This window comes from Thrips palmi, unplaced genomic scaffold (assembly GCF_012932325.1).
Source record: "Thrips palmi isolate BJ-2018 unplaced genomic scaffold, TpBJ-2018v1 HiC_scaffold_8, whole genome shotgun sequence".
NCBI lineage: Eukaryota > Metazoa > Arthropoda > Insecta > Thysanoptera > Thripidae > Thrips > Thrips palmi.
Genome location: NW_023144635.1, coordinates 6,435,410 through 6,460,252, shown reverse-complemented (window position 1 = coordinate 6,460,252; position 24,843 = coordinate 6,435,410). Strand labels below are relative to the sequence as shown.

The 24,843-nt window shown below is 44.3% G+C and overlaps 2 protein-coding genes across 4 annotated transcripts; both read right to left on the bottom strand.

The window, feature by feature from the left end:
• Positions 1-7,836, bottom strand: LOC117652953. Of its 3 annotated transcripts, none has more exons than XM_034398200.1 (4): positions 7,699-7,836; positions 7,310-7,620; positions 3,238-3,727; positions 1-2,151 (listed from the first exon to the last, which is right to left on the bottom strand). In XM_034398200.1, the coding sequence occupies exons 2-4, from the start codon at positions 7,341-7,343 to the stop codon at positions 1,161-1,163; spliced, it is 1,515 nt and encodes a 504-aa protein (XP_034254091.1). In that variant the 5' UTR covers positions 7,344-7,620; positions 7,699-7,836; the 3' UTR covers positions 1-1,160. The 3 variants fall into 3 exon arrangements, with proteins under 3 accessions (XP_034254091.1, XP_034254092.1, XP_034254093.1); XM_034398201.1 differs by having other exon boundaries at positions 7,310-7,427; positions 7,699-7,835; XM_034398202.1 differs by lacking the exon at positions 7,310-7,620.
• Positions 7,837-14,291: 6,455 nt separating this feature from the next.
• LOC117652964 lies at positions 14,292-20,916 on the bottom strand. Its single transcript, XM_034398233.1, has 7 exons — positions 20,748-20,916; positions 19,364-19,496; positions 18,642-18,734; positions 18,454-18,525; positions 16,875-16,946; positions 16,718-16,795; positions 14,292-16,637 (listed from the first exon to the last, which is right to left on the bottom strand). The coding sequence occupies exons 1-7, from the start codon at positions 20,840-20,842 to the stop codon at positions 16,326-16,328; spliced, it is 855 nt and encodes a 284-aa protein (XP_034254124.1). The 5' UTR covers positions 20,843-20,916; the 3' UTR covers positions 14,292-16,325.
• Between the last annotated feature and the right edge of the window lie 3,927 nt (positions 20,917-24,843).

The following is a 24,843-nucleotide window of genomic DNA, read 5'->3' as shown; positions in this document are numbered from 1 at the left end:
ATAGTTTTTTGGGGGGGTTGTTTATTCTATGTAGATGTGATTACAGAGACACTTTGTTTCATTGACATGTCAGAATAATAAAAAAATATACACATGTGAATAAACAATAAACATCACTTAAAACACACATACAAGAATAAAATAAATAAAAAAACAGGACACATTGTGGTCTTTAATGCTACCGTAAGCCGGGGTAATATGAGACAATTTTGGGGTAGTATGAGACGGAGTTTGGTTTGCGTAAGATTTACTCTGAGCTCGCTATTCGGCCACAAAGAGAGCCACTGCTCTAAAAAATTAATTACTCTGTGTTGGTAACATTTTTCACCGTGAAGTCTGACAGGGAAAAGTCATCAAGCCACAAGCATTATAGTTTTAACGATAACAATCATGCGTCTCATATTACCCCGAAATTGTCTCATTACCCCGGCCTACGGTACCAAGGCATTCTCCCAAACAAGTCCTCTTACTTTGGTTTTTTAACTGTTATGATTAAATTGATTCGCTGCCGCTGCAACAGTGCTGGCACAGAGCTAAACACAGAAGTCACGCAAGAAATAAGTTACGCTATTTTTGTTTTCCTCTATGCAAACCCAGAATGAAAAAGAAAGAATTAACAACAAAGAACGTCCAGAATTCCATAGGCATGAATAAGTGCACTACACACATATTGATTCCCCAAGCGAGGGTTGAAAGGCTGTCAAAGTCTGTTTATGCCCTTGAGTGCTTATTTTTTATGCCATTTATGGATTGAACACAAGCAGTTATGTTTAGCAACGTCTGGCAATAATGCCCAGATGCGTCATCCGAGCTAAGGACATAGTCTGTATATTGTATATTAGTGATACACATAATCTATAATAAGACATAACGCCTCATAAGAATTAAATCTATTCAGCCCAATGTCCGTCAACACAAATTCACGCATGTCAATACGGATTTATGATAAAAATTCCTTAAACCTCTGACAGTAAATCAGTCAAATGCTATTCAAAAAATCGAAACAAGAGGTTGTAAGGTATACAGGTATAACGAAGTCACCAGAATTCTTCGATTGTAATGAAAAATTTTCGTAAATTTACAATCGAAACTTTGCCAATAACCAAGAGCCCAGCTGAATAAAATCATCTCCTTTAAATAGTCTCTGCAGACGGATCAATTCAAAACTCCTGCCGAAGAACCCATGAAAGCCTTCCTTTGAATCCCAGATCTTCCACGGCCCTCACCCCACTCCGGCAGTTTTTCATTATGGTGTCATAGTATTTCGACCAGAACTTACACGTAATTATTACATGCAAGTAATCTAAGGTTGGCGTGTACGCTGAGACAAAGGCCCGCTCAATTTCATCTAACATACTTGGAGTGTCCAGGGGAACATGAACGTAAACGCTCTTCAGGGCAGGCAGAGTGCGATAGACCGGGGTGTAGTCCCAGTGAACGTCCAGGTCAGTCAGTTTCTGGCACCCCACTAGTGCCGTGAGCAGGTCGAGTCGAAGCGGGAAACCTGGACGGAATTTAGCACTCTCAAGGCGCTCTACCAGCAGATCTTTTATTAAATCATGCTGCCTGCAACTTACTTCTACCTCGACAACCTCGACCCTTCTTAGATGAGAAAAAGCTAGCGGCAGTTGGTCCCTTCTGTAAACAAAGTCACTATCCACGTAGATAATTATCTCCTCAAGGTAGAACATGTGAGATAGCACATACAAAGAGCTCATACCCATGTCAGTTTTTGTCGTATTGTCCAATACCATGGCCACCCGTTTTAGGTGGTGTCGCCTGCGCCAAATCGATTCTAGGTACCTTTCGCGTAGGGATCGTGGCTTATTGTCTTCAACCATGGGGAGAGTTTTATGCTTGAGTAGTTTAAAATAGTCACGGACAATTTGCTGATTGGGGATGACTCGTCGTTCAGTGGGCCAGAGGAAAAGACTGATATACAGGTAATCAACGACTGGAGCGTCTTCGGGCGGCAAGAGTGAGAGGAACTGCACGATACTTGTAATGGCTCTCCAGGCATCGCCTCTATGCGATACAATCTGCCACTTCTCGCAAATGGCGGCAACGAATTTTCTGAGAGTGTGTGCATGCTTTATCCGGAAGAGTTGAAGAAGAAGATCGTCTAGCATGTCGTTCACTCTCAGATCCGGGCTGAAAACAACAAGAAAACCATCATTAATTGCAAAGTGCTCACTGTAAACATTAATGAGTACTCAGCACACATTTATGTTTTCAGTGCGTCCGTGTTGGCCACCGCTGGTGGTTAGCCGTCCAAATCAACAATCCTCCTTCTATGTGAGATTGAGAAAAATATTTGTTTGGGCCCACACTGTAAAATGAGCTGTCACGCTCCTGGAATGAAAGTGTTTGTGCACTATTTTGCTGCCATCCTGGATATACATTAACACAGGCTCATAAGTGCGTTCGCGTGCGATACTGTTATCATAGCATGCATGTCAAGTGTCATGCATGTCATCCACCACACTGTGGGCATAAAGTTACGGAGAAATCTGTAAACAACTTGTGTTAATGGCCCAATCTCAAAAACCAACATATTCTGTACAGCTCTCTTGTCACAGTCTTCTATGTGCAACTCATTGGTCTGAAACAACACTGAGATTCCAAACGCTATGCGTATAGCACGTATGGTGCAATACAGCTGAGATATCGCACCATACGTGCAATGCCTCAGCCATATTGCACCTTACGTGCAATGCATCCCGAAAATGCCCTATGCTAATGCATGGGAATGGGGAGGCATTGCATTTCATGTGCAATGCTTTTGTATTGCACCAATTGACGCTATACTCATAGCGTTTGGATTCTCAGTGAACACTTATTCCAAGAACACGACATGTGACATAAAGCCACGCTCATTTGGGTGCTGTGTCGCATTTGTTTGAATGTGAATCAGCCATAAACTTGCTCATTCACATTCTAACGAATGTGACATCATGCTCAAACTAAAGGAACGTGGTATTTAGTCACATTCGTTTCAACGTGATGTCACGTTCAAAAAACGGAATGGGGAGACGACTGTTAGTCTTGCGGAGCAAATTGCTAAAGGGCTACGGACGGATAATGCTCAGTTTAAGGTGTGGAGAATCATTACGAATAATATGCAACTTTTCAGTGTAAACGGAATTTATTTCTTCATGCATTATTGGTTTCTTTGATCTTTCAATTTCAGACGCCCAGATAAGATGATTTAAATAGGATTCCTCGAACTGTTTTTACCCATCTGGTTGTTCCTCAGCTGGTTGCTCCTGAGCAGGTTGCTGTGGCTGAGCTGGTTGTTGTTGCTGAGCTGGTTGTTGTTGCTGAGCTCGTTGTTGTGGCTGAGCTGGTTGTTGTTGCTGAGCTCGTTGTTGTTGCTGAGCTCGTTGTTGTGGCTGAGCTCGTTGTTGTTGCTGAGCTCGTTGTTGTTGCTGAGCTCGTTGTTGTTGCTGAGCTCGTCGTTGTGGCTGAGCTGGTTGTTGTGGCCTTGGTTGTGCCTGAGCTGGTTGTTGTTGCTGTGCTGGTTGTCGTTGCTGAGCTGGTTGTTGTTGCTGTGCTGGTTGTCGTTGCTGAGCTGGTTGTTGTTCCTCAGCTGGTTGTTGTTTCTTAGCTGGTTGTTGGTTGGCTTTCCCGCCTGCAACGGGCACACCGCCACCCACCTCAGCAGGTCTCATTTTCCACGCACGGATCAACGGCTTCTCGTAGAAACACGCACATGCAGGAAAACTTCCTGCAACAAAAATGGAATTCACGTTTGTGTTTCAGTGAACTCGCGTCCATTTCACACCGGCAATACCAAGGACAAGTGTGATTGCACACTCTTTAAAGCCTTCGAAGCATTTCTTCATAACAATGAAATGCTTTGTATAACGAAGGATTTCGCTTCATAATACGAAGCATATCTACGTAGATTTTACAATGCCTCCATTTTCTTCATATTACGGAAGCGATTCTTCATGGAGTTTTTCCCACGCAAGAGCCCATTGGCCACATAGTGCTGTAGCTTGCGGCCTTATAGCAGTTTGCATTGGTATTGATTAGGCAAATGAAGGGAGTACCTCTATTTTGGCATATTCTAAGTTCGATGGGTCCTAAGAAAATATTCCGTTCTCATTCGTCCGTGGAGAAAAGATTCGATCTCATTTGGACGCGGGGAAAACGTCCGATTTCATTTGTCCCTTGGAAAAAGTCCGATCTCACGCGGACTCTCGAGTTTGAGGTTATGTTGCCCGCATGTTAAATCTTTTACAAGGCGTGATGTCACATAATTAGTTCCAAAATATAATATCACCGCAATCATTGGCGTCTACCTCATATGTCTAAATAGCATTATTCAACTAAAAGGAACTTCATTTGTTCATACGGCGTATTAAGGGGGCACACCAGTGAAAATGTAGAGGTTTTGAAAACGATCACTCTGAGAAAAGTAACCTATGTATTCGATTGATATTTTATTCGTGGCTCAAAATTATATCAAAGAAAAGAAAAATCAGTATGGGAGGTCGGGGTGGCGATGGCAAGACGGAGCGCCAGTGCACTTCATTTTTCTGCGACCTCGTCTCACTCCTGCCACGATTCCGCCTCTCTGGATTGAGCCTCGAGCACGGGATTTGAAAATTTCTCAACAGGACACATGTGGCTATGGTCTGAACCACGAGCATGCAAAAAGAATGATTTTAAATTTGTTTTTTCAAAAGGCAAAAATAAAAAGAAATTTTTTAACCAATTTTTTCGCGCTTTCATGGCTGCAGCTCACGTCCTATTTATGGGATGGCCATTTCCGAGGTTCAGACCATAGACGCAAGTTTAACGAACATTTTGCCGCAAACCGCATTAATTTATCTCAATTTTTGCGCCCGTGAGAGTGGCACAAAGGTACAAAAAAGGTGTTTTGAGAAAAAGCCCTGTTAGTAGAAACATAGATTTGACGGGTTTTTTCGGATTATAAATGCGCTATTTGACGTATTTAAGTTCGTTTTGCGCCAAAATGACCCTCTTTTTAACTGCGTTTGGGTGGTTCAAGGGTTTTGTAATTAAACTTCAAGTGAAAAAGCTGAACGTTCACAATTGGTCCAAAATATCCAGGAATAATAACCTTTTTGGCCCGCCCTTCTATTCAAAAAATAGGGGGAGGGCCTATGCATTTGCCTTTGTGTCTGTGTGTTGTTGTTGTTGTTGTTGTTGTTGTTGTTGTTGTTGGCGTCTGTGTACAAGGAAGGAGTTGAGCTAGAGTAACCAGATTTGGAGGGTACTTCAGGAGTACCGTCCAAACAAATAATCCGGTGGTGCAAATCCCGTCCGGGTCGCACAAGGGCTGCTGCAGGTGCATCATGGTTTACATGAGCGGGAGGGGGATTTCCGCCATTATTGGTGCTAGCAGGGCACATAGGGGTATTTTTGGAATCGGGGCGATGAGACAAGATGAATGGACCTGGTCCCGACCCCATCGGCCGCTTTTACAAGTTAGCCAGATCAGGATCTTCAAAAAAGGGAGTCGACCGACTAAAAAAAATTATTGCAGATTTCGATTGGTCTTAGCAAGACCTTTTCGACGAGGGGTCGGAAAGGGGGTCCAGGAGCCCGACTTCGTCTATTAGTCACATCAGGATCTTCAAAAAAGGGGGTCGACCGACTAAAAAAATTTATTGCAGATTTCGATTGGTCTCAGCAAGACCTTTTCAACGAGGGGTCGGACAGGGGGTCCAGGAGCCCGACTTCGTCTATTAGTCACATCAGGATCTTCAAAAAAGGGGGTCGACCGACTGAAAATTTTTACTGAAGTTTTCGATAGGTCTTGGCAAGACCTCTTAAACGAGGGGTCGGAAGGGGGTCCAGGAGCCCGCCTTCATGAGTTATGGGAAAAAGTGCGACGGACTCGTTTTGCGCTCCTGCTGTGCCTCTATTGCAAGGAGTTGCAGTAGCATGGCAAATATGGGTATTTTCGGAATGAGGGCGAAAAGACAAATGAAATGGGCATATTCTAAGGACAGTTGGAGTAAAAAGTGTAAGGACTATTGCATATTGTGAATAGAAGGGCGGGCCTAAGTCACGATGGTACATCGATAACTTTGCTTTACCCGCTCACGGGGTGTGTGATGCGAGCGGGCCGAAGGCCCGGGCCTTCGACTGGCCAAGTTGGGTCTGATGCGAGGGCCGAAGGCCCGAGAAAAGGCCGCCGGCAGGCCAAGCTGGGCCGGCCCCCTGTCGAACCGAGTTGCCGGCGCAGCGAAGCGGAGCTGGCAACTCGGTTCGACGGAAGGGCGGGCCCTAGCTTGTTAACAACTTCAAAAATGTGCACAAGCCAAAGTAATTGGAATTTTGGGGTGGGGTTTGCGGCATTCGACTCGGGATGAATAGCAGAAAAATAAGATAAAATAAAAAAGAAGGCAAAATTTTGACGATTTTCACTGGTGTACCCCCTTAAAAATAGTAGTTGCTCTCCCGTATTTGGGCAGATCGGACTTTTTCCACACGGACAAACGAGATCGGACGATTTCCCCGCGTCCAAATGAGAACGGATCTTGTTCTTAGCACCCATCGAGTAAAAGAAAAGTTCCAATAACACAAGTAATTCTTTCAAAAAAATGGAGTGCGTGAAACCATGGTCTCCTCTGGGATGTACTCCATCAGAGTCATGTCCTGACCATGGCCCCTTACGCAGCTTGGGTAGGCAGTCCCGCCACGCAGAGGAGCTCGGCGGGACAGTATCCTGGAGTCGTAAGGCGCTCGCCCACTGAATCGACACTGTAAATCCAATGGCAATACTTTTGGTACCTTTTTTGGCGATACAATTGAGTATCGCCAATGAACGGCCTTACGGAAAAGTATTGCCTTCAAAACGGCGATACACAAAAGTATCGCCAAAATTTGGCGATACTTTGGAGTACTGCCACGATTTGGCAATAAACGTCGAACAAATCAAGGGGAGAAGACCTTGGTTTAATGCCGTGGTTTCGGCAATATCAAAAAGTATTGCCAAATTTTGGCGATACTGTTTTGTATCACCGTTCTAAAGGCAATACTTTTCCGTAAGGCTGTTAATTGGCGATACTCAATTGTATCGCCAAAAAATGTGCTAAAGTATCACCGTTGCATTTGCAGTGGATCCAAACTGGAATGGGAATTTTGTTCTAAGGGAGGGTGGGGCACCTAGTGGCAGGGGCACCAAGTGACACAGGGGTGCCCTGGCCACCCTATGGCACTTTCAGATATCTTGAGACAGACGTCTGATTTCTGTCCGCTGTGCCAAATTCTGCGGAGCACTATACATTGTCTAGGAGAAATCATAAGTTACAAATAGTCGATCCTTCACCTCTGCTGCGGTGTTGCGTGTTGTGGGACGGCATCGTCTGCCTTGGAAAAGAGCAGCGAGCGAGCGGACGGTCCGGGCGGGGCAGCCGCCAAGTCAGCCACCAAGGGCTGCCTGAGTGCTGGGACGAGAACAGCCGTGCGAGTTATTCCAGGAGTCCAGCACTGACTTTTATTGTAAACAAGTGAGTGTTGGTGCGGCGAGTTTTAACTCCATTCAGCCACCCTTTTCGCGTAGTTACAGGCAAACGCCTGGCAAAATGCCGAAATAGGCGTTTTTCAGCCAACATCTAAATGAGAGGGGGTGGGTGAAGCCTGGACGGACGTGAACGATTAGTGCAAGAGGCAAACCGGCAAACCCTTTAAAGCTAGCTCGCGGCCCCACTGACTCACCTGCTGAAATTGATTGCTGAGCTCGTGTGCTACATACGAGAGTCACCGTCTATACAGTAATTGATTTTCTGTTTCTGCGCTCCCCAAACCGTGTGGGGCTGGTCCAAGGCTTCGCGTCTGTACGGCGGCGCGCTCAGCTCCAGACTGGGTGGAGCCGACGGGTCAATAAATCTCGCGGAATCAAACAGGGGAGCGTCGGTGTGTACGGCCCCCTGCCCCCTCGCCCAGCCCACTTCCCCACAGAGTACAGGGGAGGTAGGAGCCAGGCTTGCCACACCGGCAGCTTCGGGACCCGCCGCCGGACGCTTTCGGGTCTTGCCGGGCACATTGAAAATGGCCTCGGCCGGCCGGGCGTCCGTCGGGCGCGGCAGCTCCCAGCCAGGCGCACGCGCGGCCTGCCGATCGGGTGGCGCACTTCGGAATCTTTTCTCCGCAACAGACCGTATTCGGTGCCTTCGGATGCCCCCGGGGGCGCTCGGGCGCTCTGTGGCGTCGGGAGCCGAGCGTTTGGGTCCGCCGCCGCCGTGTCGGTCAGGCGAGATTTCGATACACTGTTAGAAATTAGCTCCGAAATTTTATGGAGAAAAACCCTATAATCACGTACATGGAGACTCCATTCATTTTCCATCTTTTTTTCGGAGAGATTTTCTCAGGGATTAAACAGTGTTCTTCGGAGCATTACTTGGGTCCTGATGGGAGGTAAAATGCATGTCTTTTCTCAGAATGGTTAAAGAGGGCTTCGCTGAAGCATTCTTTAGTCTGAAATGGTCAAAGAAGGGACAATCTTTTTCGAGCTCATTTGACTTGTACCCTGTAGCATTCCCTTAAGGGGGGACATCACTCCGAAAACAGTGCTTTTGTAAAATCGTCATAAAAACCAAACGGAAAGAGAAAAATTGTTCATATTTCAACCGATAAAGTATAAAACCACACTAAGTCAATCAGCCAGGGCAGTACAGCGCTTTCGTTGAAAACGCATTTTTGAGTGTTAGGTTAGACCATTTCGCACGGTTGCAGCGCTGGACGCCAAACGGTTTGACCTAGAACAACGAAATTTGGTGACAGCCTTCCTGAGATGTCTGGCTATGGTGGGTACCTCAATCACATTTAAAAAATCATTTTAAGTGGTATTTGTTACATGCCAAAAAAAAATTGTTCAATTTTTTGGGTCAAAATTGTTTAATTTTAAACATTTAAAAAATAATAAAAAATGACCAATGCAAATTATTTTGCTACCCACCATAGCGGCATGTTGTAGGAGCTTCCATGCTAAATCTCCCCGCTGTAGCTCAAAAACTGCGCCCTAGAGGCCTGCAACCGTTTGCAATTTCATGTTCCGAGAAAAACGCGATCAAAGTTGTGGAAACTGGGCTTTTCCCCTATGATTTTCCCCCAAAACCCCCAAAAAAAATCTGTTTTGTTTTCGGGCTTTTTCGCCTTGCGAAAAAAAAGTGGTTTTTCTTGAAAAAAGGCGTTTTTTTTTTTTTTGGATAGCCCCCCTTTTTTAAAAAACATAAAAAAGTAGGGGTTTCCTTTCCCTCTTTTTTCGGGAAATTTTTTCGGTTTTCGTGTTGAAGCATTTTTTGAAAAAAATTAAAATTTTTGGGGGGCCCAAAATTTTGTTTAGGAGGCTCCAGAAAAATTTCAAAAAACCCCAGACCAATTTTTTTCGGAATTTCTGACTGTACATCCCTATGGGAAGGGGGTTTACATTGTTTGCCCCCCCAATTCCTGGTTCCCACCTTGGGGAATTCGGATATGACCAAAATTTGTCAAATTCGAAATTCAAAAAGCCAAATTTCATTATGGGAGCCTTTTCCAATTCAAAACTCCCATAATTTAAATTTTTTCGATTTCGCCAGGGTCCTTTTTGACAGTTTCAGCCATTTCTGACACACAAAGTTTCCGGAAAATTCACTTTTAAACCGGGTTGGCGGGTGCTTACCATGGGAAACCGGGGGTGCGGGGCTGGGGGCCCGCCCCTTTTTTTGGGGGGGTGGTTGCAGGGGGGGGGGAAAAAAAAAAAGGAAAAAAAAAAAAGGGAAAGGGGGGAAAAAAAAGAAAAAAAAAAAAAGGGAAAAAAAAAAAAGGGGTTTTAAGGGGTATCCCCCCCAAAGGTTTTTGGGGGCGGCTGCTTACCTACCTGATAAGAGAAAATAGGCCATTCCGCTGGTTGGAAAAAAAAAAAAAAAAAAAATTTTCCCCCCCCCCGGGGGGGGGAATTCCCCCCCCCCCCCCGCAGGCGAGGGGGCGGATGTTGTGTACTTCTTTTCTTCCTCTTTTCCAAGCAGCGGAATGGCCTATTGCTGCAGGACAGGGTTGCCAGACACGGCTGGCCCAAGTGCGCCAGGCTCTCCAAGGCACCCGATGGCAAGTGCAATAGCCATTCGACGTCTCTGCACTGTCCACATCGGGCACTGCGGCAAAAAGGTACGGAAAATTCTGTAAATGGCTTGTGGTAATTCTCCGTAGCCCCCTTATCAATATTCACCGTAGGCTCTTACAGTGTTCTCCGTAGGACCGCACAGTATTCTCCGTAGGACCGCACAGTAATCTCTGTAGGGCTATACAGTCTTCCAGGTCATACGGAGAATACTGTGCGGTCCTACGGAGAATACTGTGCGACCCTACGGAGAATACTGTAAGAGCCTACGGAGAATATTGATAAGAGGGCTACGGAGAATCCTGGCAAAAAAATTAGCAGAATTTTCCGTACCTTTTTGCCACAGTGCGGTGGACGGGTCACCCGAAACGAAATGCCTAAACCGTCCTGCGGTTCGGGAGCCCTCGGGCGAAGCGAGATGCCATCCTGGCAAATAGGCAACTCGAATTCAGATTTTCGAGCCAAGAATCAGCTTGCAGAAATTAATGCAGTCAACAGCCGTAATTTGTCCTCTGTTACAGGTACAGACCTCTTTTTTTGTCCAGAAGTGCACACTAAGTGGTTTTGTTCAAATTTTGTACGAGACATCACAGTTTTTTCTGCACACGAACTTTTCGTACAAATTTGCACAAAATTTTGTACAAGTTTGTACAGAAATGGCGAAAAATGCGCAGTTTTCCGTAAGAAAATTGCACGAAAATTTCGTCTGCACTAAAAACTGTGATGTGTTGTACAAAATTATACATAACATTTAGTGTGTGATCCGGTGTGATCCTACCAATTTAGCTGACCCTCTCCAGGTACGGATGACGCCAACTTAATCCAACTTCGGCTCACCGATATTTGTCTGCAGCTCCTCCCACTGGTAAAACAAAGGCATTAAAATTATGCCCTTTAAGGGCGTAAACGATTTACGCCCTTAAAGGGCATAAATCGTTAATGCCTTTGGGAAGAGCATTAAAATTTTGCTTGAAATTGCTATACCATTTACGCCCTTCCCAAGGGCATAAACGATTCATGCCCTTGCAAAGGCGTAAAAGAGTATTTACGCCCTCCAGGGCGTAATTTTTATGCCTTTGTTTTACCAGTGCCCAACCAGGTGGAACGGACAAATAACGGCGTTCGATTAAATTAATTTGGAAATTGAATTTTTCAGTCCAACTGCCTTGCCCGCGACTCACCGTTGTGGATATATTTCAAAGGTAATTTCGGACGAAGTAATACGGTGTGCTCTATGAGCGTTATGTTCCGATCATCTTGAGATAAACTGAATCTGTGAGAACAGCGATGAGACCCTGAAGTCAGCCCGAAGTAACTGCTGATACCTATGCGGGCAGGTATAAGGGATCACCTGATGCACGATCAGAAGGGCCCTGATGTTTGTGCCCGCGTAGGGAAACAAAGTGTGGATGGATAACACTTGGGATGTAAAGGTGCGAAATTTACAGGAAATTTCATCCTCAATGCTATTTCGAGTAACGATTCCGACAAAGACCCAGGGATCCTTAACTTACCTCATAAGAGCATCATAACGTTATCATAAGAGTTAAAGTTAGTACCCTTTACTTCTAACATCTTTTCAAAAGGTTAAGTTAATTTTTTATGTCTCGGATTTGTGTGGATATACTTTTGCAAGTACTTTCATAAGTCCGTACCCTTAACCTATAACGAACATTGTCTTATGTTACGTTACGAAAGCAGTGTAAGTTAAATGTTGAGTTAAGTTAAGGATCCCTGCATCCCTAAGACCATAAGAATGTCACGCAAAGAAGAACCGCCGCAGACGGGGCCGCAGACCAAGGTAAGTTTTAGCGCCGAAGGCCAAAAGTAGATTGCCGTAAACTGGCGCGGCATCCCGAAGCCTGTTCCGAAAAGTCACGGTCTGGCCATCAAACAAAAACTAGAGCTAAGACAGAACTAAGAAGTATAATTTTGTTTTATTGATTCAGTAAAGAGTTGACAAATGAAAAAATGTTCTATTTTTTCAATATTTTAAAATCTTTTCTTCAACATGTGTCCTCAAAATATATTCAGATATAATGTCATAATTTAAACAGATTAATTTTGTGGTAGAAAATACACATTGAAAATGAAACAAACACAAAACTCACAATGAGTGTAGGTTTCCATGTTGGTATGACTGTGTAATGTTCCGCGCATGAGCAAAGACATTCCCATTAAAAATTTTCATCAGGCAGTGCCAATGAAAAGACTGCGTCCAAAAAACCCTCTTGTGCTATTGTTACATCTGTTCTATCACGGTCGCGGAAAGTTTTTTATTCGAACGCCCTTTTTTAAAGAAGCGACCGTTTTTGGGGTAACCTGTACACAAGCGAAAAGGAGCCATGCTATTGGTTGGGTTTGGCTCGGCTCCCCCCTCTCTCTTCCCTTTTCGTTGACGAGTCGAGCTTTGCTATGGAAACAGTGATTTTGACGGCAATTTTCTCAAAATTAATCGCTAAGATTTCAACCATATTCCAGAATTGAAATCACGTCTCAGAATTCTACCAGTCTGCAAAATCTCATCAAAATTGTACAGAGAGGTTTCAACTTGCATAAGGGGCCACGCGATCAAATCCCAGCGAGGCTGAATCCTGGGGGATACTATAAGGCTACTTCGTGCCTAAAAAAAAGGCCCACGCCAAAATTAAAACTGCAGCACTCATAACAGAAAAGCTCAAAGAAGCTCGTCGAAATTTTACAAAAAGTTAAAAAAGGTCTAGAATTGGTTCTTGAATCGGAAGGAATCGTATCCTGCAGCACTCGCGTGAATCTTGTCAGAACGTCAGAGACCTGTTTGAAAACCTGGTAAAAATTCGCACACGTCTGAAAACTGAAAGACAATCTGTAGATCTGAGGCCATCAATTTTGGAATAAATTTTCAGAATTTCAGCTTTTAGAGGTGTGCGAATCTTGATCTGGATTTCAGATATGTCTCTGACATTCTGGCAAAACTAACACGAGAGCAACAAACATACGAACGCGATAAAACTCTCATTCTAACGAATTTGACGTCACATTCGTCGAATAACAGTGAGCTCACAGAGGCCCTTTCGGTGTCGCGAGTCACGGGTCATCGCGTCGGAACGCGACAGATTGCTGCTGCAGTGGGAGCGCGCAGGACACGGCGACGTCAAGCGCCTGCGAAGTCCAGGGTAGGCAACCCTCGTGCCTACATCGCAACGGAGCGCGGCGGCACGGCCTACCTCCCAGGCGCTTGCCGCTGCACTGGCAAACTAAGTGGAGAACTCCGCACTTCCTGGTGCGATGTGATTCTTCACACTTGGATGTGTGGAGTTTGCAGCCTTCACACTTCAAGAATGAAGTAGCTGACAGTGCCCCTACCTTTTGGCGCACTGCAAACGTGGAGAACACCTCACTTGCACTGGGTGAAGAGTGCAAACTGTGCACCTCCAAGTGCGATGGCGGCATACTTCACACCCCTCACTGTAAAAAATTATGTTGTAATTTAGCAGTAAATATGTTGCTAATTTTCTTAGCGATCAAAGTTGTTTTCAAATGACTTTCGTTGTTTACTAACGAGTTGCGTCGTTCGTCCACAAGATGTTTGTAAACCGGTAGACAGCCTTATTTGCATCAATTTTTATTGCCGATTAGGTCACAGACCTAGTAGAGTCCCGGTTACCCCGCAGTAACCACTTCTTAGATTGTCCGGGTTGTTTGTAGGCAGCAAAATATTGTTTTGAAACAGCATAAGTCATAAAAATAATTAGCAACGAATTCGTCGTTTTAAAACAAGCAAACTTGTTCACAAACAACATCGTTGTCGAGGTTGGTAATTGTGTTGTTGTTTTAAAACAACAATTTTTAACAGTGCTGCATGTTCAGAATAAAGTTCTTAACACTTTTTTTTAGAATTAAAAAGGTTTTTATTTATCAGATGTTACAAACATATATACATTCTTACTACGCTAAGTTTTTCTATTTTGCCCGTGGGCCTAAAATAGGTTTAGTGCCAAACACTTGGTTTGACAGTGCAGCGGGAAGCGCCTGGGACGTAGGCCGTGCCGCCGCGCACCGTTGCGTTGTGACCTGAAATTGATGATTTACCTTGCAAGTATTATAACACCACTACAAACCCGGAGGCATCTTCACCCTGAGGAGATAGCAGCTCACGCGGATTGGTGTTGAGGACGAAACGGTCGGCGAGGCGTCTGTGGTCACCTTCCACGAGAGAACCCTCAAAACTATGGCACTATATCTGAGACCAATTGATCAAATGCAACAACTGTCACAGAGATAGTGGGATAGTTTTTTTTGGGTCTGTTTTTATTCTTTGTAGATGTGCTTACAGAGAAACATTTCATCGTTTACATGTCAAAATACTGAATAGATTAAACATGAGTAAACATCAATTAGGATAGAAATGCTTAAATAATAACAGGAAAAGTAGCGATATACATCGGCAACACGTTTACAACTTCATGAGCGATGCACAGCGCACAGAGGCGTCCCTGACAGCAAATCACGCACATCATGCCGTTGCGGACAGGTCTTGTTATCCGAGCTGCTCCATATTGGCCATGGCTACTGGGGCGTGCCGTAAAACTGGGGAGACTCCGGCATACCGAGGTGATTACGACGGGCACTTAAACACAACTTCTCATAAGGTCCTCGATCGCCATCTTCATGTTGTATTACAAGGCAAACGGTGAGATGAACTGAGAAGAAGCTCCAAATGATATTTTTGAGATTGAGTCCAAGTCACCCCGTATGTGGGCGTCAAACGACGGCACTCATCAGAAATTTCCCTTTCTTCGTATAAATTGCAAATCTCAAAAACTTTTTCATGTCTGAATATGCTCTGATCGGTGAGCTCACCTTCCGGTTTCTTCAGTTTCAGGTTCTCAATAAAAAGTTTAGCAACATTCCTGGATGCATCATCCGAGCTAAAGAGATAATTTTAGAAACTTTATATTAGTGACATCCATATATTTTATATAAAAAAAGTAAATTTTATTTTTCAATTGTGGTCCATAATCCATATTTAAACACACTTCATAAGAACTCGATCTGCATAGCCCAACATAAATTAGAGAATGTCAATGCACATTAGTGTGCACAATAAACAAAAGTTAAATGATATTTACATTTCTGAAACAAAATAATACTAGTTGTATTTGAGATAACTATTTTTCTTACCAAATATGACACAAAAAACGCATTGTTAGAAGTGACGAAAGGAACCTTGAATGCTGCCCTAAGAACGTTACCCCCGCTCTACAACCGCTTCCTCGATGCTCGGCTGGGGATTGCCCAGCCTGTATGTACACACTTTAGTTTGCAGAGTGATCACCGTCAGATATCTTAAAATCTTACGATAACACCAGAGGGCTCGTTACATCCCGTTAAATTTTGCGAGTTATCAAAACATCTTGCAATTTCACTAACATTGCGAGGCCTCTCGAAAAGTATAACAGACCTAAGCAAAGGCATTTTTAACATTTTTTTCAACCTGCACCTACAGTCTATTAGAACTGACATTTTTTAATCAGTTAACTGAAATTTTTATCTCTTGCATACAAAGTTTTCTGTATAGAAAAGACATACAATGCGCTACTTTCTCTTGAGCTTTGCACGATGTTGTTCATTGTACAGAGTATTTTGTTCATTAAATTTCTCTTTTGCCTAAAGGAGTACTTTTTATGCAATTTTAACAATTAAATCTAAGAAACGATCAAAATTGTATTTAAGAAGTACTTAAGAGAAAAGTGGAGAGTTTACCTCCGCTTAAGTTTGCTCAAAATTGAGCATGCGCTTCGGTCTGCACGAATTTCAAGCGCAACAACGCACACTTTTGTTCTTAGTTACGCACCAATTCATGCCTTTCAAAACCCGTGCTCAACTTCGTGCAAAGCCAATGCACAAACTCGCGCTCAGTAATCTGGTGAGCAAGCAATAGAGTAAAAAATCCATTTCAGACTGAGAGTGTGAAAAGCAGCTTACTTGCAAGACAACAGAGCATTCGGAGTCCGACAGGAGGCCACACTCTCAACACGTTACTGAGTTTTTCCTTATGACTACGTATTCGTAAGCAACAATAATACTTAGTATTTTTCAAGTAAGTATGACTAATTTCCATTGTAAAATTTTGTTCAAAACCAAAATGTCAGTACTACTGACTCAGTAGATTAGTTAATCTTTCTTAAGAAGATCTTTAAGAATGAAAAAGTACATGGTTGCCCAAAATGACATGCATAAGTACTGACGAAATGAGCAAAGGTCAGTAACGTGCTGAGAATGAAGCTGGAGGGCGACTGTGCTCCACATCAAGGACGCGTTCCTGTCTAGCGGCTCTTCTTGACTCCACGGGATATGGCGCAGACTTCTGCTTCTCCCTGGCCGAAGCTCCCTTCCGCTGGGAGAGCTCCGCCTCCTTATGTCGACTCCAATGCCCGATCACCTGCACCTGCCCGGCGGTTCGCGTGGATCTCAACAGCTTATGCATCAAATCAGAATAACACTTCCTCTGCTTCTCCACTTCGGACTTCCACTTCGCCACTTCGTCGCACCACTTTTGGATGGCAGCTTTATTCTGGAACAAAAATGCTTTTGTTTTAGCAAAGCGATATCTAGATGCACGGTGGATCTGCTAGTAACAATAGCCAGTCATACCTCCATTTCAGACTTTTCCAGATTTTGTGACAGATGGATCATGCTGCTCCGTAACTTGTAGTTCTCTTCAACCTGAAACTAAAGAAACCGGAAGGTGAGCTCACCGATCAGAGCATATTCAGACATAAAAAAATTATACAGAGTCTGAAGTCCGTACCCTTGTCAGATTTTCGACAGCGTTCAGGCGGCGTAGTAGGCTCTTGATCTCAAGGCGTAGATCCGAATTTGTCTGATGAATAAGAAAAAAGTTTGAGTGAGAGTTAATATACGAGCACTGACATTAGGCAGTGACTCCTACACTCTTATCCGCGCTCTGACCAGGGCTTACCAATGATTTTGATCAACAAAAGCGTGCAAAAGGTTTTACTAGGTTAAAGTTCTGTTCAAAAAGGACTAATGCAAAGGACTATGAAACTTCCCGAACACTGATATGTAGAAAATGCTGCTTCAGGGGGGTCATCACTCCCAAAACAGTGCCTCAGTGAAAACGTCATAAAAACCAAACGAAAAGAGGTAAATTGTTCATATTTTAACAGATAAAGTACAAAGCAACACAAATTCAATCCGCCAGGGCAGTACAAGGCTTTCGTTGAAAACACATTTTTTAGTATTAGGTTAGATCCTTCGCACGCTGCAAACCCATGTGTAGGACAGGTCGACACTTTAAGGCGTCGCCTGCATGTGTAGGACACTGTCCTACGGCAAATTACACTGAGTTTCCTTGTGGCCCCACACTTCAGCCGTCGGACATGCTGTGGTCGACACTTGGCGTCGGACACTGTGTGGTCGACACTTTAAAGCGTTGGAAACAGCTGGTCGACACTTGCAAGCGTAGGACAAACTGGTCTTCGCCTTAAAAAGTCGACCTGTCCTACAGTTGGATTTGCAGTGCACTGTTGCAGCACTGGACGCTAAACGATTTGATCTAGAACAACAAAATTTGGTGACAACCTTCCTGAGATGTCTGGCTATGGTGGGTACCTCAATCACATTTTGAAAATCATTTCCAGTCATATTTGTTAGATACCAAAAATTTATGATTCATTTTTTTGTCAAAATTGTTTAATTTTGAACGTTCAATAAATAATGAAAATTGACCAATGCAAATTATTTTGCTATCCACCAAAGCGGCATGTCGTAGGAGCTTCCATGCTAAATCTCACCGCTGTGGCTCAAAAACTGCGCCTTAGAGGGCTGTAACCGTTTGCAATTTCATATTCCGAGAAAAACGCGATCAAAGTTGGGGAAACTGGGCTTTTACCGTATGCATGGTTGCAGCCCACAACCTCTAAAAACTGCATTTTTTTTAAATTTTGGATTTCAGTTTTCGCCATTTGACGCAGAAGGGAATGATGTATAATATAAACTAATAAAAAAGGTTGCAATTTTTTGACCATTTCGGAGTGATATCCCTCCTTAAGTCTTCAATCCCCAAGAAATTTTGTTCATATTGAGTTAACTTGTGCATCAAGTTTATACATCTACACACTTGGGAAGAGTGCTGCTCCAAAACATGCATATATGAAATAATTTTCATGAACCGAATATTTAGAAAGTAAGGCGCTATCGTAAGCAAATGGGTCCCAGCAACAAGACCATATATTTTCTACACAACAACAATGCTGTGTTATGCCCACAAATTATTGAATGAGGAACATGTTTTTGCTTGAAAAGACTTGGCCGGCGAGACCGGGTGACAAATTGGTGCTGTGCAGAGCGAGGCGACGCTTCCTTACCTGTAAGTCAGCCTCCTCTTTTGCCCACAGACGCACCAGCAATTGGGCGTTGCTCTCTCTCAGCGCATCAATCTGCAACGGCATTGCAACAAAATAAGGTGGAAAGTCGCGGACTGTAAACGCAACATTATGTTCTCTCGGTTCCAGAAACCTATGGACCACATTGTTTGGTAAAATGAGCAACTTACCTGCAGCTCCAATCGATTAACTACCTGATCGTTATTAAGACCACCAGTCAGCCGTCGGGGCAACGGGTCTTTCACCTCACGCTTTTCTTCTAACTGCAACAGTAAACAAAAGTCAAATATACACACTCTAATGACCCTTCACTCTCAGACTAGCTAGTGATTTTTAGTACATGGTATTAGCATTAAGTCAGAAGCACCTCCAGTAGTTTGTGCAACAATAATACGTAATTTTCCCTTTCGTAATTAATATTTAAATATTTGTCAAAACTTGTCGACAAAAATGTTTTTCTAACTAATTTTATGGAGTAAATTGGACGTATCTAAGCACCACGTTTTATTGTTGTGGGCAGTAGAACCCACTGACGATAAAGTCAGTAAGAAGCAAAGAGTGTTGCATATGCTCAAAATACTTCGTTAGGCACTGCAGGAAATAACCACAACAAAAGTACACAAATTTCTGGCAAATTTTTTATCAGGTTTTTATTGTACTTTCAAAGTACAACAATTGTTGTACAAAGTACAATGGAACCGGCATGACGAGTGCTGGGCAGTGCAGGCCTCGTTGTGGTTTGTACAATTCTCGTTGTACTTTCTACAATCCCTGTTGTACTTTTATTGTACAGTTTTTGTTGTACATTTGTTGTACTATTCACACTTTTTCTTGCAGTGGGGCTTTCAGCCTCAAAACAAAAACGACGAAAAAGACAAAAAGTTTGCCGTACCGCGACCTCTGCTTCGTTGGACTTTGAGGCTTTGCTTGCCAAGGCAGCTAGGTTCTGCACCTCTTCCTTCAAGGCCCGCCGGGCACGTTCCACTGATAGGAACATGCTCCATCCCACTGGAGCTCGAGTCGGACTGCGAAATAAACGCAATTGAGGATTGAAAAACGAATACCACTCGGCCACTCGTGCAAACTTTGTCAGAATGTCATAAACATGTCTAAAATCCTGATCAAAATTCGCGTTCATCTGGAAGCTGAAATTCTGAAAACTTATGCCGATATTGATGGCCTGGGTTCTGCAGAATGTCGGAACATGTTTTCAGCTTTCAGAGGTGTCCGAATTTTGATCAGGCTTTCAGACACGATTCTGACATTCTGACAAGAATTACACGAGTGACATAATCGGAGAGTGGGACACCCTTAATGTGAGACTAATTCATGAGTCAAAGAAGCGTCTAGAATAGTTTCAAGGCAAACTGATCATGATTGAGACATTTGAGAGCACAGTGCAGAGTGCTGTTCTGCAGAAAAGGTAATTAAGGGGGGACATCACTCCAAAAACAGTGCTTTTGTAAAAACGTCATAAAAACCAAACGGAAAGAGATAAATTGTTTATATTTTAACAGATAAAGTATAAAACAACACAAAGTCAATCCGCCAGGGCAGTACAGCGCTTTCGTTGAAAACACATTTTTGAGTCTTGGGTTAGACCATTTCGCACTGTTGCAGCGCTGGACGCCAAACGGTTTGACGTAGAACAACGAAATTTGGTGACAGCCTTCCTGAGATGTCTGGCTATGGTGGGTACCTCAATCACATTTAAAAAATCATTTTAACCTGAAACTAGGACTTGGACATTGAAAACCGTCCCAGAGCTCACGAACACACTCGTGTAAATTTTGTCAGAATGCCAGAAACATGTCCGAAATCCTGATCAAAATTCGCGCACCTCTGATAGCTGAAATTCTGAAAACTTACTCTGATATTGATGGTCTGAGTTCTACAGACTGTTAGAATAAGTTTTCAGCTTTCAGAGGTGCGCGAACTTTGATCAGGTTTCCAGATAGGTTTCTGACATCCAGACCAGGTTTGCACGAGTGCAGCTTGCGATCTGCTCAGTGCTCAGGCCGTGCCGTGCCATGCCGGGGTGTCATTCACTCATATCGCCCGGCCATAAACACAGCCAAAGGGAAGGGACAGGTCGCCGGCTCTGTGGGGCAACCTGGCCCGCCCCGCGCCTCTGACTTTTCGCACGCCACCGAATATGATGTTTTGGAGTGGCCATCTTGTAAATAGACGGCTGCTCCGTCGCACCAATCTCAATCGTTCGGTGTACCGACAGTGACAACCGACTCTCTGTCAGTGATTTCAAAAACCTAACCTACCTGACGGAATGACGTCGAGACGTCGAAACCGCCGCGGCGCGTTCTTCAAACGGCCTCTGCTTCCCTGAGGCAGGCGGAGCGGACGTTCCCCGCATCCTCCTCTACTGGTCCTGGTTCGAGTTCATCCTCTCTGGCAGTCTCACAGAGGTTGACGGACAGGAGGGCGACTGGCTCTGCAACGGAGTAGAACGGTTTCTGCACAGTTCCGGGCAATGTTGGAGCATTGGAATCAACGGGCAGGGCGTGTTGACTACGCCCTAAGTTAGACCGTCCCTTATTTTTTCAAATTGAACCGAGACAAAAGTTCGTGGTGCAAAATTGTTCCATTTGGTGAGAAAACACCTCTGCCAAAGTTTGGTGGTGCTACGATATCGCATGGCCGAGCCTGAGGGGCTAGACCGTCCCTTATTTTTTCAAATTGAACCGAGACAAAAGTTCGTGGTGCCAAACTGTTCCATTTGGTGAGAAAACATCTCTGCCAAAGTTTGGTGGTGCTACGATATCGCACGGCCGAGCCTGAGGGGCCTAAGTGCAAATTTCAAAAATCGGCCGATTTCGGAATTTGAAAGTTGTCTTCCAAGTAAACACGTCATTTTGATGTCCAAATGACGAAAATTTCAAGCGTTTTGCCGTATCTTGAACCGTTATGGCCGAAACGGCGCTCTGAACGCGCTCGCCCTCCGCGCGGAAGGCCGATCGGGACCCAACTACGCCGCTTTTGGGCTGCACCAAGCTGCCCCGGAGAGCAGTAGATGGCGGCGTCGCTGTCAGCACCTTCACCAAACATGTGTGACTAATTTCATAGTAATTGGTGGGTTGGATTTCATTACAAACGAGGTAAAGACCAAATTTTACACCAAAACACGCGAAAAATGCTAAATTGGCTAAATTCGCTAAATTTGACACTCCAAGGGCATATTTCAGCATTTTCCTACTGAGTATCTCACTAACCACAGTGGAATTTTCAGAGACAATTCAGGTACATGCTTGGGGAAGGTGCTGACAGGGACGCAGCGATCCACTGCCTTCCGGGGCGGCTTGGTGCAGCCAAAAAGCGTCGTAGTTGGGTCCATTTTGGCCTTCCGCGCAGTGGGCGAGCGCGTTCAGAGCGCCGTTTCGGCCATAACGGTTCAAGATACGGCAAAACGCTTGAAATTTTCGCCCTGCGGGCATCAAAATGACGTATTTACTTCGAAGACAACTTTCAAATACCGATATCGGCCCATTTTTTAGCAGATGATACGTTCACGTATCAGCGTGCTTGTACTCTCGTGCAGAGAGTACCGAGTTTCCGGCTAGCCAGGCAGCAGTAGCCTCGTTGCCTGACTAGCAAGCCTAGAAGAGGCCGAGCGCCTCGCTGGCAAGGCAGCGGCTGGCTCGCCTGCCTAGAAGATTATGAGCGGAGGGCCCGCAGTCTGCCGCGCCGTCGCGCGCCGCACCATGAATCGGGGCGCCTGCGGGGGCTCGGGTTGCGCGCGCGGCGTATAACCTCGACACCCAGTTATCTAGTACTCATGAAGTGCGTCCCTCGCCTTGCGCGTCGTCACGAGACGCTGCTAGCACGCATCGCGTAGCTGCCCCCATCGCCCATTCCCTTGCCGAGACGCCACGTCCCGCCGCGCACCGCCACACCCCGCAGCAGTCTACACACACACGCACTTGAGCCTTGAGTGCGAAGAACGCATGGTGCAGCCCCCCCCCCCCCCCAACCCCTGCCCCTCTCGAGGAGCGGCGCGTCGGCAGTGTGCGCCGTGCGCCACTCTTGCTTATCTATCTTGAGGTCGGGTTCGGGTGGCGCGCCGGCCGGCCGGCCCCGCTTGGAGATGTGGCTGACACGCCACGTGCCGCAAGGCGCCTTGCCCTAGTACCGAACACAACTTTTATGGGTATTTAGTATTTATGTGATTAGCCACCAAATTGTGCATCCTCGCGTTGAAACAACGAAAATGATACCCAACACAAGTGGTATCGGACATATGAGTGTCACACCGTCATTGCAAACATGGTAGGGATGCAAAAATACCGGTAAGATTCAAAGTTACGTAAATTACGGTAAAATACGGTATTTTACCGTATAATACGGTAAAATTGGGTAAAATTGATTTTTCTTGACTTAAAGAAGTAACTGTGGTTCTTCTTGTGAAATAGGGGGAAAAGAGGTTCATTTGGGTGAGGGTGTATCATTAATTATCGGCCGCATCGTTCCAAACATGGTTGCAAACCATCATGACTCAAGGACAATGTCGCATATTTGAAATAGACAAGGACGAAAGACCCTGTGGGTCAAAAATATGAACTATTCCCCCACTAAACCCTCCCAAATTAATTTTGAATCTGACTGCTTTTCACTTATTCCTACTGGGCTGGATTAAGGGGGGACATCACTCCAAAAACAGTGCTTTTGTAAAACGTTATAAAAACTAAACGGAAAGAGATAAATTGTTCATATTCTAACACATAAAGTACAAAACAACAGAAAGTCAATCCGCCAGGGCAGTACAGCGCTTTCGTCGAAAACACATTTTAGAGTGTTAGGTTAGACCATTTCGCACTGTTGCAGCGCTGGACGCCAAACGGTTTGACGTAGAACAACGAAATTTGGTGACAGCCTTCCTGAGATGTCTGGATATGGTGGGAACCTCAATCACATTTAAAAAATCATTTTAAGTTGTATTTGTTACATACCAAAAAAAAATGTTCATTTTTTTTGGTCAAAATTGTTCAATTTTAAACGTTAAAAAAATAATAAAAATTGACCAATGCGAATTATTTTGCTACCCACCATAGCGGCATGTCGTAGGAGCTTCCATGCTAAATCTCCCCGCTGTAGCTCAAAAACTGCGCCCTAGAGGCCTGCAACCGTTTGCAATTTCATGTTCCGAGAAAAACGCGATCAAAGTTGGGGAAACTGGGCTTTTCCCCTATGCATGTCTGCGGCCCACAACCTCCTAAAACTGCAATTTTTTGAATTTCGGAATGCGGTTTTCGCCATTCGACGCAGAAAAGAATGATCTATAATATTAACGAATAAAAAAAAGTTGCAATTTTTGATCATTTTGGAGTGATGTCCCCCCTTAAGGGGGCACACCAGTGAAAATGTAGAGGTTTTGAAAAACGATCACTCTGAGAAAAGTAACCTATGTATTCGATTGATATTTTATTCGTGGCTCAAAATTATATCAAAGAAAAGAAAAATCAGTATGGGAGGTCGGGGTGGCGATGGCAAGACGGAGCGCCAGTGCACTTCATTTTTCTGCGACCTCGTCTCACTCCTGCCACGATTGGGCGCCCCCTCTGGATTGAGCCTCGAGCACGGGTTTTGAAAATTCTCAACAGGACACATGGGGCTTGGTCTGAACCACGAGCATGCAAAAAGAATGATTTTAAATTTTTTTTTTCAAAAGGAAAAAATTTAAAAAAAAATTTTTTTAAACCCAAATTTTTTTCGCGTTTCTGGCTGCAGCTCACGTCCTATTTATGGGATGGCATTTCCGGGGTTTCAGACCATAGACGCAAGTTTAACGAACATTTTGCCGCAAACCGCATTTTTTATCTCAATTTTTGCGCCCGGAGAGGGGAAAAAAGGTACAAAAAAGGTGTTTTGAAAAAAACCCTGTTAGTAGAAACATAGATTTGACGGTTTTTTTCGGATTATAAATGCGCTTTTTGGACGTATTTAAGTTCGTTTTGCGCCAAAATGACCCTTTTTTTAACTGCTTTTGGGGGGTTTTCAAGGGTTTGAAAATTAAACTTAAAGTGAAAAAGCTGAACGTTCAAAATTGGTAAAAAAATCCAGGAATAAAAACCCTTTTTAACAACTTAAAAAATGTGCACAACCCAAAGAAATTTGGGAAATTTTTGGGGGTGGGGTTTGGGGCATTCAAACTGGGGATGAATAGCAGAAAAATAAGATAAAAAAAAAAAGAAGGAAAAAATTTGACGATTTTCACTGGTGAAACCCCCTTAAGAAAGCGTAGAGCAGCAAATTTAAACCACCCCAAATATACTTAAGAATTAAAAAAAACGGGCGCCGTTTTTCCGTAATCCAAGTAAGTCGTCTCAATTCCATGAAGAAATTTTTTTCCTTAAAGGCTGC